At 41.8% G+C, this 15,093-nt stretch overlaps 1 protein-coding gene across 1 annotated transcript; it reads right to left on the bottom strand.

Annotated features, from left to right (window-relative positions):
* Positions 1-2,127: 2,127 nt before the first annotated feature.
* Positions 2,128-8,254, bottom strand: LOC310860131 (flavin reductase (NADPH)-like). Its single transcript, XM_083766904.1, has 5 exons — positions 7,960-8,254; positions 7,106-7,246; positions 5,972-6,173; positions 5,254-5,424; positions 2,128-4,375 (listed from the first exon to the last, which is right to left on the bottom strand). The coding sequence occupies exons 1-5, from the start codon at positions 8,119-8,121 to the stop codon at positions 4,233-4,235; spliced, it is 819 nt and encodes a 272-aa protein (XP_083623030.1). The 5' UTR covers positions 8,122-8,254; the 3' UTR covers positions 2,128-4,232.
* Between the last annotated feature and the right edge of the window lie 6,839 nt (positions 8,255-15,093).

The following is a 15,093-nucleotide window of genomic DNA, read 5'->3' as shown; positions in this document are numbered from 1 at the left end:
TAAAATATTTTGTATGTACAATACTTTGTTGGGTAAAACTCTAATGCGATAGAGTACTCGATTACTATGGCAAGTTACCTCTTCGAAATTAATGGCGTTACTTCGTTACATTTATAAGACCTATAGCCTACTGTATATTTCACTGAAAACCGGTGGCCTTGTAGTCTCAAATAATCAAATAATATCAAAGTGAACAGAAGATGGACTTACCATTAAAACTTGTGTTTGTCCTGTTGGCTGGTTCCTTCTGAGATGAATCAACATCAGGATGTTTCCCTCACTGTATATTGTATCTTGTATATTGTATCTTTTCCCTTTTTTGCTTCCCATATGATGAATTTAGCTACATAGAAATGTCTATTTGTATGTCTCTAAATGTTTGTATGTCTTTAAATGTTTTGATGAATTGAACAATGTGGACCCTGTTGTAAACAAGTGTAATGCTTAATTGGGTCGTCCACTCACAGTTGACAGTCTTTGTATTGAGTTTGTGCTTAAAATGTACTGTAAATTCTACAAACTGTTAATAAATATTTCAATCAATCAATCAATCAATGTGACTGACACAGAATGAGGAGCTGGACTTGTATAGACACTCAACAGAAGCCAAAATGTGACCTAACAAGTTCATGTACATTTTTACCTAAGTTTCTCTATATGACGATGTCCTGTTTTTTGTTACAGAAGTGTACAAGTAGCCTACGTCTCTAAATGTTCTGATGAATTGAAAATGGTGGACCCTGTTGTAAACAAGTGTAATGCTTAATCATGGTGTCGTCCACAGTAACAGTTTCTGTATTGACTTGTGCCTTCATTTGAAATGTACCCATTCTGCATACTGTGAAATAAAAAGTTCAATCAATCAATCGATCAAGCAATGCTGGACCCTGAAGCCAACCCTGCAGCAGTCTCTAGATGGGTGCTACAGTCAATCTTCATTCCAACCGTACTCTGTGAGCCTCTCAGGAGCCACAACTCATAATTATGAGTTGCCTGTTAACAACAGCCTTAACAGGTGAAACTTAAAAAAGTGGTAAAACAATGAATTTGCGAGACAAAATTGGCACTGGAACACAAAACATGGCTGAATGATATACAGCACCTATTCATAACTATGCCCTAATTGTTACATCATCCATCAGTTTTATACAAGTCTAGATGGAAAGTGGGGTCCATGACGTGCATAGGGTGGATTTCGCTTTGCCACCTGGTTTTTGTTAATCTTTGAAGTGCGTACTTTATAAGATTCTGCCAAGTAACAGGCTCAAATTATGTCCCATGAGGTTCATTTTGAACCCTTTATTACCATATTTACCATTTACATATCCTGAACCAAAACGCCCAAAATTGAAGAAATTGAAAAGAGCATAACTTTTGGAGTGTGCTTATACCATTTGTATAGAAAGATAGAAAACACAACATGCAGCACAAAAGACAGGTCCCGATGGAGGCAGATCGTGGAAGCCTTATTATGTCCCACTTGGGACAAAGTGGATTACCGTAAGTAAGTAAATCAGTAAAAGAGCATTCATCAAAGTTCAAAGTTCATGGATTTGCTTTACATTTTACAGCATCATAAATGTTCAATGACAAAATGACAGTCACTGTACCAAATAATAGAAAGATACCTTAAAAATGATTTGGAGTCAGATGAAATAAAGTTCTGAGAATAAACGTTCAATGACAAAATGACAGTCACTGTACCAAATAATAGAAAGATACCTTAAAAATGATTTGGAGTAAGATGAAATAAACTTCTGAGAAAAGTTTAAGGTTTTAAGGTTTTTTAGTAGGTATAAAGTCAATTTACATAGAGAATGTGCTACATGGTTCAGAATATGATAGTATAATACACAAGTAAGACGCGCAAACGCGTGAAGCGAACGCAGCTCGTGTGTGTGTGGTTGTGTGTGTGTGTGTGTGCTACAGCTGCGCCCTGTGTGTGTGTGTGTGTGTGTGTGTGTGCTACAGCTGCGCCCTCTGGTGGCGGGCCGGTGGTGTAACAGCGTGACACACACACACACACACACACACACACACACACACACACACACACACACACACACACACACACACACACACACACACAGACATTCAGCCCTTGCTGTCATAGTAAGTGGCTCACTGCGTTCGCAATCAATATAATTTAGAATAATCAATTGTTCCTAGATGGATTCCAAATGAACCACTAAACTGAACCTCTTCTTCACAGTATTGTTCCAGGCTAAATACTGCAGATCACGTCAGATTTGTTGATATTAAGTTCATTGGTTGGAGATGATTCAAGTCCGCAATGTCAGATGACAAGACCAGGGTTGGCGGTCTCTCATTAGTCCAACGCATTGATGATGAGGATGGCGTAGCGACGTAGAGTTCATCTTCCTTGGTTCAGTCATTGATGGCCATAGACCGGGAAAGCACAGAGGCTGGAGTTGCCAGGCAACCTGTAGATAACTTTCCCTGCACTGTGCTAAGTTACTAGGCCAAGGTCAAACTAGACTGATAACACAGCAGCTGCATGTTGCATTAAAAAACAGCGCCTACCATAACTTGGAGAACAACAGGCAGTAGACTAAGGGTAAAATGATGATATGAAGACTGAAGAGTAAGGTGACAATATGAATGACCTATATGGCATGGGCCAAAGTTCAGGAGGATTATGGGACATTGACCAATGGGCATTAGTTTGTAAACAGATAAGACATAAATGATCTAACAGTGGACTCATTAAATACCTCTGTATCACAATTGACCCAGAACTTTCCTTTAAACCTCACATTAATTCGATCAACTGCTTCTCATTTTAAGTGAGAAAAAGAATAATTTCCTCCTTCCCATTGTAGGAAGTACTCCTTCCCATAGTAGACCATGCCGATAGTCTACCAGAACACCACATAATTCTCAAACCTCACAATGTATTACAACAACTCCCTCTGCAGAACACCACTGTTCCCTATACAGTTCACTTGATTGGCTGCAGCCTAAGGCAAGGAGACAATTTCACTGGTACAAATTCCTCTACCCATTAGACCTGACACTATATTCTACAAAATGTCTTCTAAATCCTGACAGTTTTCTGAAAAACCCTATGTTTCTATGTTAGTGGTTCTCAACCTTTTTCATGTCAAGGACCCCCAGAATTATCTGTATGAGCTTGTAGATCTGCTATTTTTCAATAGCAGTATAACATAATGCTTGAAACACCAAAAGGGGTTTCCGTCCAGAATAAATAGGATATTGGTCTTGGATCTTGTTTGGACCCGCTTATTATTCAATAAGGCACTACAACATACCGAGTAGAGCATATAAATTATGCTAGCATATAAAATGTGCATATTTGGCACATACAGTATGCAAGCTGAAGCTGTATACAAGCTGCATCCTCTGCATGGGACAGCCAGCTGTCATGTTTTACACCAGTCATTCAACTGTGATCACACATGGCAACATCGCCCTCGTGTGGTGAAAATCCATCAAGACAACCAAATGTCATTTTGCAGGGTGATATTGTATAGAGCACCGAAGTCCTGACGTAACTCGCTCATCCCGACGATTCCCCTGGTTCGCGGAAGTAATTTCTCTATGGAGAATAACATGGGGTGATCTTAATATCGTCTACTATAAGCGTTGTGGTCCAAAAATAAACAAGCTGTCTCGGCGTTATTGTCAGGGAGGTGTCTCTGTATCGTTTGCAACAGTCAGTCACTCATATATGATAGTCTGCTTCTAGCGAAAATGTAACTAATTCAGCTCAGTAACATTAGCGTTTTCTCTCAGTCAGTTGATTCTTCATATCCATATGAGTGAAGCGGCCGGGGTGACATGTTTATTTTTCAAACACAGTTCTTATATGAGGCGATCTAAAATCGCCTCAATGGGGATTTCAATGCAACTAAACAAATACATGAACCTGGGGACTGACGCCCTCTACTGAAAGTGACGTCAGACTTCGGTGCTCTATACTTTGCTGTCCCCAGGGTCTATGTTTGGCCTTTTCCTATTTGCCCTCTACTGCGCCGAATCTCTTTGTCGAAAATAGTATTTTTGCCATATATTTGACTATCATGACAATGATGACATGCCCACAATTGGGACGCTTGGGTTAAGTGACTAAAGCAAGTCATTTCCATTACCGTCAATGAGGCATGTACACGTTCAAAGACAAAACCATAGAAGTTGAACGTGCGTTAAAACGCCGCAGTGCCAGCCATGCTGACGACATGCAGCCTGGCTCATTGGGCAGCGATCGCAACCCCTTTGTTGACCCAGGAGTCGCTGTTGACCTGAGACAGCATGAAGCGGGCCACATCTCCCCTGGACATTTGGTTGCCAGCATCTGGAACATAGTAGCCCTCGTGGGTCTGAAACTCTTTGTCTGTGGAGTACACAACCACAGAGGAAACATTAGCAATAACCAGTGTTGGACAGTAACTAGTTACTAAGTAATTAACACATCTTCTGAAAGAATATATATTCAAAGATTTGGGCTGCATTTTCACGATTTTTCTAAAATAGCAGACCTACAAGCTCGTAGCGCGCCACTCGGTGGCACGCTATGAGCTTGTAGATCTGCTATTTTTCAATAGCTTTGCTAAAGTATTACATAATGCTTAGTTAAAACACCAAAAGGGGTTCCCTTCTTTCTGTTTCTGGAAACAATCAAAACAATTTCACCCACTGTTTTATAGGTGTAAATCTGTGAATAGAGATAATTCTGACTACTGATTCTATCATGAAATGATGACGTAACATGTATGCAGGTTAATATAGCCATGGCTATTAGCCAACGTGATATACCAGTAGTAATATAACTTGTAATGTAACTAGTTACTCTTGACATCAAGTTATAAAATAATCTTATTTCAGTCACACAACTCTTAGAATGAATTTATAATATATATTTATTGAGCATAATTGAGCATAGATATATGAAGCATAGTTTGGCGTCAGGGCTAGCCTGATTATCAGACTGGAGCTGCATCAAGAGATGCCGTCCACTCAGAGAGGGGGCGGGTTTTATGGGCTGGATCCTCTATTCACTCAAGCCAAATAGAATTATAGAGAATGGATTAAGACCCCCAGGGGGATCTAGAAACAGAGCCTACAGGTGGATGCTGGGGAGGCGGTGGGATTTGCAAAACTTCACGAGAAAGAAAAAAAACTCAAATTTAGTTAGCTGGTGTCCTCCCGACAGCAACGATATATGTGTTCCATTCTTTCTCCTAAAAGCTGCACGTGTTATTTATGTTGTACCTGTGGCAGGCAGGTCCCGGAGACCCGGCGGCCGGACCACGGTCCAGTCGATGTCCTGGGTGCCGTCCAGGAAGTGCTCCATCTCATCCATGTCAGTGAGGATGCTGCGGATCATCGGCAGCAGGAGGAACCGGACCAGGTAGGGAACCTCAGCCTGAGCTGCAGAGTTTGCTGGATGGGAAATGTTGCAGGAAAAGCTTTACCATGATGCAACTTTTCACTGGTATGGCTCATGCTTGGGGGCTGGCTGTCACGATCATGTAATTTTACTTGATGATTGACTGTCGTATACTGTAGAATAGATTATAATTGTGATACATACTAAACATACTAAATAAAAATGACATTAAGCTTTTAAGCAAAAGTTGCACAAGGCAGATATGACAATTAACTTAAATATATAAAGGAGTGACTGGCAATGATGTATAATCACAATAAATGATGTGCTATGGCCAAAATAGGTTATATAATATTACACTTCTGAATAGTGGACATGGCAGATCTAGAAGCTGCTGCATCGCAATGTGTTGTGACTTGTGAGCCTGTAGCTCTGCTATTTCTGGTATATTTCAAATTGCTTGAAAATGTATGAACATATTTCAACAGATGAATTCATGCAGATGGATTGGAAATTATTATTCTGACTATGCAAAAGAATAATTGCGATCATTGCAAATAATTGTGATCAGGCGAAATCATGTAATTACTTGTGACTCACGCTTGGTGTACCAGGCGGTCATAACAATGATCCTGTTGACCTTGACCTCTCGCATGGCTCTGACCAGTGCGCCCATGGACTGGGTGTAGCCCGTCACCCGGCTCGAGAAGGACGGGGGGAAGCCCAGGCAGGAAATGACGACGTCGTGCCCTTCGATGAGCGCTTTCAAACCGTCCGCCGAGAAGATATCCCCTTTCACCACCTGGCAAAGCAGAGCGGAAACGAGGGTGCAATGTTAATGACAAAGGTTCACTGTTCACCTCATGAATCTGTGCACGGCCACTGTACCTGTGCACGATATTGTAATACAAGATACAAGTTTTGCTTTGCGTTGTCACCGAGTGCCGTGTTTACGTTGACTTTGCCTTTGTGCCGAGCACTGCCGACGATGCGTTCATCATGGACCACAACAAAGGGTGGCAACGCAAGATATCTAATACAGCGTAGCGCAGGCCTAGTAGTAGTAGTAGTTAAAATGGTGCAGTCGTGGCAATCGAACTATAAAAGTGTGGAAGACGAGGAGAATACTTTGACCAGCAGCAGCCTGCACTGTTGCACGTAGAAACTGCAGTGGTGGATGTCTCGGAGTCAGAGTCAAATGGACCTATACTGCACTATTGCTGAAGGAGCTTTTATTCGTTAAAGTAAAACTTCTCACTTTGGTTTGGTTCTTTGGTTTCTCAACTCAGCATTGTAGCAGCTATAGTAAAACGCAAAGAAATAATAAAGAACAATGCAGCTGTGACAAGAAGCACTTTCAATCCACTGTCAGTTAACCAGGAAGATTTACATTTACTGTAGACAAAATCATTCCTTATCACTTACGAGTAATGACTTAAAGAATCAAGATTTGTATTTGTAACATCTCATTGTACTGGTACACGAGAGTGAAATTCTAAGATCTGCATCATAACTTCAGCATCTATAAACCACGATGGACCCAGCAAGTAGAGAACCAATGTAACCAGTAACCGCACAGTATGAGAAGAATTTAGAAAAACGTCTTTGACAATATAACCTTGTTTTTTCCCCCCTGTCGCTATTGATGTGTATCATTTGCGTCTTCTGCTTCCGCAATGACAGAGGACCTGAAGAAAAGTACAAGATAGAGTAAATAAAGAACCTTGAAGGTACCTTGAGTTTGTCATGGTGCGCAGTGAGTTTCCCAGGGTTCCTTACTATGGCAGTGACCTCATGTCCCTGCTGCAGAGCCTGCTCCACCAGATACTGTCCAGTCTGTCCTGTTGCTCCAAGCACAATGATCTTCTTCACACTCTGGGACAAATAAAACGCAATGAGGGCTACAGGCCTACAGCGCAAGTTAATCAGTACAGTTAGCATTGTGGATCTGTGTGCAGCCACGGCAATTATATGCTCAGAGTCAGAGCTACTAGTGACTGGGGTCACTTTTAATGAGTGACCCCAGTGCCCCCACAATATGACCGGATCTACTTATGTAATAATTCACCAAAACTATACTATTCACCATAACTCCCACCACAGGACTGAGGACTCAGGCAATCAATTAATACAGTTGCAACCACTATATTAATGGCAAGTGTTTCATACAGCTTAACGGGATATTTCACTTAAAAAAAAGATTTTGGTAATTTCATCGTCTATGCCAGTCTTATGTGAACACCTAGCCATATGGTTCATGACTGTCATGATAATCATCATGGCAGTCATGTTTCAGGGCTAGTGAACAGTGAACACCCAGACAGTTTTTAAGTTACTTGATTAAGTATTAGTTTAATTTTAGCTGTTAGCTGAGAGCGCTAGCAAACTCGGTGGCTAGGCTAGGTAGTTTCTTGGGACATTTGTGGTCGTATAGTGACTACATCTGTCATCAGCGATTTTCTTAGTTACTGTTGTAGAATTGCAATATTAATCATCATGGCAGTCATGTTCCAGGGCTACACTTGAGGGTGTGCACGCAGTGACTGCACGAAGTAGTAGTAATAATAATAATAATATAAAAAGCCTACTTCCGGGTGACGTAGTTGTCCTGGTGGTGGTGTAAAGTCGAGCGAACGTGAATAAAAGAAGCGAGCGATCCACCACGGCACTAACATCAAAATTGCTTGTCTTATTTGAGAAAAGAACAAATTAGCCTCGTGTTTTATTTGAGCAAAGAACGGAGGCTCCATCACAAAAACGGCGCGGAAAAGTCGATATGCACGGTGACTGATCGGTGCTCACAGCCTCACACTGCCTTTGGTCCAAAATAAGACGGATTAATGAAATCAGCCCCCGAGCCCCGGGACCTTTTTGAGGAATGTTGGCCAGCTTCACACATCCATCCTCCTCCAAGCTGGTCACAATGCCTTCTACTATTGTGACACTAGGGGGAGTAAAGTGCTGCTAAAGAATATTCAAATTTTATTTTAGATTATTTCCAATGGGAAACACTGAACAGATAAAGATGTTTAACCATAACCACAGTGATTTCGGTCTATGAAACAACTTTCCACCCAACACTACATCATTTACATTAGGCATCTTCCTCTGAATAATCAAAACCACCATCTGCACTTACTTTGGTTCAGCTCAGCTGCTAGAGCCCAGGGCAGTGTGTGTGTGTGTGTGTGTGTGTGTGTGTGTGTGTGTGTGTGTGTGTGTGTGTGTGTGTGTGTGTGACTGTGTGCGTGCGTGTGTGTGTGTGTGTGTGTTGATCATCATCAAGATAATCTAGAAGCTCCAGTGCATTCTTCAGAACAGATGAAAGTTCAGAAACATGATGGTGCATTGGTACACCTAGTACCTACACCTATCCGACCTACACCCGCCCCCTTCACAAACAAAACGAAACCAGTGACCAGTGACCACCCGTTGCCTGGCGACGTTCTCTAACGTCTAACCAATCAGGGTGCGACCCACCGGCCGGGGTATGGGAGATTGGGAGTCTTATCGCCGCGATTTTAGGGGCGTGGCAGGGCGGGTCTAAAGGCTCTGTGCTACCTGTCACAGGTCAATCAGCCTGTCAATCATCTCCTCTGCTCGGTACGCAGTCTACGCACACGTGCAATCGTGCATTAATCGTCCTTCTTTTTCTTCTCAACTTTGAAGAGGTAAGGTCGGCGAAAAGACGAAGAGCACAATTTATTTATGTAAATGTATGTGTTATAATATGCGACTTGGTGTCGAAATACTTACTGTAGATACAAAACAGCAGGGTTTTAGTGCAGAGTTTGACTGTTTGGACGTGAATGTAAAAGTTGATTGATGTCATGATAGACAGGCCGCACCATGTGGAAGGCAGAATGTCGGCCGCCTGCAACACGACTTTTAATACAAATAAACCTGAATGTATACATGAGTGAGAACACAATGTTAAGTTAACATTATAATAATGTTTAAGGCGAGGGGAGGAGCACACTTCGATGTTTAGAGGTTCCATGACCACGGCACGTTCAAAGTTTAAAAGTCGGAACCCTTCGTCATGATACGATGTGGATGGATTTAGGCCTATATATTAAACACAAACCAACGTGGTAGCCCCTTTCGGGGCTCTCGGTAACGCCGTCCAAAATACAGAAAAGGTATAACCGAGGGTGAGGGTCCCGAGAGGAGCTAACCAACGTGGTTTCGAACTTTCTACGAACATGGTAGACCGCCGAGGCCGGCCCGGTAGGGTAATCATTAGCCCTACAAGCAGAACCCAATGCTACTGAAGTTTCTGACATTTTTTAGACCCAGAGCATTGGGTCCTATTCAGGGGGGCAGTCAGACAGATATTTTGTGAAGCCTGAAACTCCTGAAAGTTCATATAATGACCTGTTGTGGCGCTGTCACTGGACCCAAAAAAACCCATAGCCCCATAGAAGTCCATGTATTTGGGCCCAACTTCACCTAGACTGTATTACCTTAATAAACATGGTCATGAATACTTTCTGCTTCCAGTCACTAGTTTAAAGTCTCATTTCTAATGTCATAATATTCTTTTTGGAAAATTATGGTCCCATTTATAAAATAAATGACCATAAAGTCGCGTATGTTCTGAGGGGCGTCATGTGTTCGAGTCCCGTTCATGACGACCTTTGCTGCGTGTGTCTCCCCATCTCTCTCCCTCTTTACTATCCATCTTCACTTGATACTGCCAAAGGCAGAAAACTCTTCATGCACGCATGAATGCAAAAGAGAAAGGTGTATTTCAGAATTAATCAAGTAAACATACATTTTTATGTGCAAGCCTGTCAAAACAGCTCTGCTTTCACCATACAGTAACATTAACTAATTGTACCGGTAGTTTCACTCAAACCATTAAACCCTTATACATGCTTGTAATGTATGAATGAATCAAGATTACATTATTCTGGAATTCTATTTTCAAGTCTCATGAAGCCCTACCATACTGTACATGTGTTGGTGACATTGGTTCACAACACATTGATAGCTTAAATATAGCTAAACTTTTGCCCTTATTAACAGGAGCTGATGAGAAGGGGAATGGTAAGTACTAGTAGTATTATTGGTGTTGACTGTTGGCACACATTTACATGTTTATATTATACTATGTTTGAGTTGTGTATTGTGTTTGTTTAGATGAAGCAGGTAGCAGCTGGAACAGTGGAGGAGGAGGCAGCAGCTGGAACAGTGAAGGAGGAGAGAGAAGAGGACGAGGAGGCAGAGGTGAGACGGGCTGTGGCTGATCTACATATAATTCATACTGGTGAAGTAGCTTATTGAAAGAAATCCATGTGAAAACATGCTTTAACAAGCCATTGAAATCAGTGGTTCTTATGTCACCCCTCCCACCTCTCAAACGTCCCGCTCCAAAAGAGCCACAACCAAAAATAGACATTGAAAATTGAAAGGAAATATAAAGCAAGGAAGAAGTTAAGTATACACAGTAAAATAATATGTATGGGGTTCTTACAGCTTATGACGGTAATATTTGTACTTGACAGGAGGCAGCAGAGGAGGTCGAAGTGATGGAGATGATGGAGGATCTACAGAAGGTAACTAAGGAGAGAGGTGGATTAAACTATATGAACTGGGCCACTGGATTGTCCATAAATGATTTGCTATTGAACTGATTGTATTATTTTTTCTTCCCAGGGTTTGGAGGTGGAGGAAGAGGAGGCAAGTTCTCTGGTAATGTTAGTAAATATTGGTATAAAGTTTGTTAAAGTCAGCTCTATCTTGGAAAATTCCACAACAAGCTTGTAGAATCCCAACATGTCAAAATTGACTGTGGATGGAATAAAAATCCCATACCGCCCCAGCCCTAGCCTATACAGTAGCTTGCTTCTTAGCAGAAATGGAAATTCAAAAATATATGTCAAAAGATATTTAAAAACATTTTCGTGACCTGAAATTACGAACGGATGAGCGCTTCCTGTGCAGGAGTTTATGGAGGCGGATGGTTGTGGAATGGTTGACTATCAACTAGCAAACAGGCAGCTGCAATGTTTGCTCACTGCCATCAATCTTCTCTATTTTGTCTAAAATCAATATTCCTTGTTCTTTTCACTTTGGGAAAAAAATTATGCATTTGAAAATAGTTGTATGTGTGCAGTTTCATTTTTTAGCTTTGTGCTTTAACTGTGCTCTACTTGCCCGAAAAGGGAAGAAATAATTAAAATGTATTCCTGAAGTAATTCTATGTTAGTGTAACTGCAAAAATTTGATGTAAGTGTAATGACATGACATGTCTTTTTAGGTGGAACAGAAGGTGAAAGAGAAGGTTCTGGAGGAGGTAAATTTATCATGATACATCATTGTAAAGTGAATTAATGAGTCATGTTCATGAGTGAATGTCAACTGATCCTTCTTGTGTAATGCTGCAGGATATCGTGGCAAAGATGAAGAAGTCTTTTCTAAAGGTAATTTGTGTGGATAAGGTTCCATGTTTGAGTTGGTTAGCTTCAGCTTGCATTGGGGACACATGCTAAAAATATATATTCTTTTATCTGTAACAGGTTCAACAGAAAACACTGAAGATGGAGGTGAAGAGAGTAAGTAATTCAAATAAATCCCTTTCCCTAGGACCAAAGGTGACCTATATTCCTGAAGCCCTCCCTGAGGATGAAGAATCCATTTTTTCCCACTATGAATCTGGCATTAACTTTGACAAGTATGATCAGATCATGGTGGATGTTAGTGGTAGCAACCCACCAAAGGCCATCATGGTAATGATCTGTTACCAGTGTTCTCATCAGTTCAGTAGTCGTGAGTAGTTTTCTTGGACAGCAATGAAACCCAGTTTGTCTCCATTTTCAGACTTTCGAGGAGGCACAATTCTGCAAGTCCCTGAAAAGGAACGTGAGCAAATCCGGCTATGTGAAGCCCTATTATCGCTGCGGTCAGAGACCTCATGGCCTGTGCCCAGACTGGATCAGGCAAAACGGTGAGATTCAGCTGATGCTTTCATCTAGAATGACTTATGGTTCAGGACAGGACACATTGTTCAGATAAAAAATACATCCACTGGTGTAATGAACCACTACATACGAAGTGGATGTGAGCTTGGTTCTCTGTTTTCCTCCCTACAGGCTGCCTTCCTGCTGCCAATGCTCCAGAAGGAAGCTGATGGCAGACGGAGTGGCAGCTAGTCAGTTCAGTGAGCTGCAGGAACCGTGTAGATCAATCAGATCTACATGGAGGCCAGGAAGTTCGCCCATGGGTGTGTATCGTCAAAATAGTTTGAAGTTCTGCAGTAGCACATGGTAAAATGACATGACATGTAAGCTGTGCATTTTGAACTACTATCAATTAGTGGCATTTTGAACTATATCTATTAGCAGAAGTTTAGATCATACAGCTTTGTCATTAGTGTAGTTACTGTAGTAGCAACACGGAACATAATAATTTGAGTGTAAAAGTGCACACTGGCCAGAGGCCAATAAAACACACCAATGATGCCATAGTAATATATTAATGAACACATTTTTCTCATCTGACCTGTGTAGGACATGTGTGCGTCCTGTTGTGGTGTATGGTGGAATCGCAACTGGACACCAAATCAGAGACATCTGCAGGGGATGCAACGTGTCGTGCGGGACTCCAGGAAGGCTGTTGGATATGATTAAAAGAGGAAAGGTAAAGGAAGCCTTCAATTCAGTAATGGTGGTTGCAACTATCAATTATTTTCTTAGCGATTACTATATCGATTGTTTAAAAAATTATAATTAGAAGCTGTTTATATATTGTTTATATATATATATACTTTATTAAATGTATGAATCGATTACCGGTAACCCCATAAGTGTTATTTTACATTTATATTAACAAATTGGTTTTTAAAGTTTTTTGTCTATAATTACATAACCAAAATAGGGACGAATTGATTATTTTTACGAAATTATAGATAATCATTCATAATCAATTAAATCGATTCGTTGGATTAACCCATTCTGGGTGGGAACCCCTTTTGGTGTTTAAAGCATTATGTTATACTTTTAGCTATTGAAAAATAGCAGATCTACAAGCTCATAGCGCGGTGCCGCGCTACGAGCTTGTAGGTCTGCTATTTTTTTTAAATCGTGAAAATGTGGCACAATTTTGGAATATATATTCTTACATTTTTCAATCAAATATTTGCTTCTGGGGGGGTCCCTGGAACAACATATTTTCACATTGGGGTTGGAGGCCTATGTGCATATTCTGTAACCCGGTGGATATTTATATAGTGGGTATTAACCTGGTGGAACTGTGTTTTATTTTGTAACATTGACTGGTGCTTTTATTTTCTATGGGTCTGTGTATTTTGGTCAAAGCTGAATTAATGATGATGTCATTATTGTGTCAATTATTACTTGCCTAAGTGTGATTGGTAGATGTGGGGAATTGGGTAGTTTCAGAGAACCGGAGTCAGTGAGTGACAGGTGCGTGTGATTCCCAATCAAGGAGAGAGAGAAGGAGAGCGGAGCACAGAGGCTGCGTCCGTTTGCTGTGTGATCTAAAGTTTTAACTTTATGATGTAAAATAGTATTTAGCTGTAGTTTCTGTGTGTGTCTGCTCGACAACTACAGTGAAGCTGCAGCAGGGACGTCATCTTTGTATAACGTTAGTGAGTGCTCCCCCCCCCCAGCCACGCCCCCTGTAATGATGATGTCTATGTTTATAGATGATGTCTATGTTTGCAATCTCTTTGGCAAAGTCTGGGGTTCTGCTCTTGATGCCAAGGGCCGTCAACCTCAAACCTTGTATATTCCAGGATGATATAGTGAGTGATTTGTTCACATTGTTCTTACATTCCAGGGGTTCTGCCCTGGGCCCATGCTGTGTAGAATTCCCTGAACATCTGCTCGATGCTGTGTGTGCTGGGGATGGCTCTGGACGCCACCTGTGCATATGTGTATGGTTGGAGAGGGAGGGGGAGAGTGGGCGGTGGTGCGACTGATGCATGAGTGTATGGGATGGACATCAGTGGTATGGGTGAGCTCTGTGTGACATGAGGTCTGGGTGGAGCGGTGGGGATGGGCATCAGGGGTGTGGATGGGCTACCCTGGTGTGTGGTATGAGGTCCGGTTGGAGCGGAGGGGTGTCTAGGAGAGGGTCTGCCTGGTGGATAGGGGTGATGTCTAGTAGAGTGTCCTCTGTATGCAGTGCGTTGTCCTCTATATGTAGGATGTTGTCCACGTTGGTTGCGTTTTCGACATCTGATGTGTTCAACTCTGTGCTTTGGGAAGAGCTTTCTTGCATCGATGTATTTCCCATTTGAGTCAGTCAGGAGTATAATTTATGGGTTTTGTAGCTGACGGTTTTCTGGAAGTGTAGCAGTGGGGGTGGGTTGGGGTGTAGCAGTGGGGGGTGAGTCTTCTTCTTGAACGATCTCTTGGCTTGAAGGTACTGTTGATTGCTCAAGGCTGCTATCTATCCCATTGTGGCTCGCAAATATATATTTAGTCTCTTTAGCCCTGATCCAGGTAAATGTCTCTTTCCAGATGGGTTGATATTTTCGGGCATATTTGCGCCGCGGCTTGCGCCCCCGGGCTGCTGGCTGCTATTAGCTCTTAAAAGAGCCGTTGTGTTGGCGCTGATAGTGCTGTCAGCCTCGGCAGCTACGTGCAGAGTCGGTGTGGCGGCAGCGGGCACTGTACTGTACTGTATGCAACATTTAGGCCTATACTCTCTACCTGGCAGCAGAACAAAAGCCACCTTATTAGCATTTGAAT

Source organism: Protomyctophum parallelum, assembly GCF_964188405.1.
Source record: "Protomyctophum parallelum genome assembly, chromosome: 6".
NCBI lineage: Eukaryota > Metazoa > Chordata > Actinopteri > Myctophiformes > Myctophidae > Protomyctophum > Protomyctophum parallelum.
Note: the sequence above shows the minus strand (reverse complement) of the source record. Positions and strands in the feature narration are given on the sequence as shown.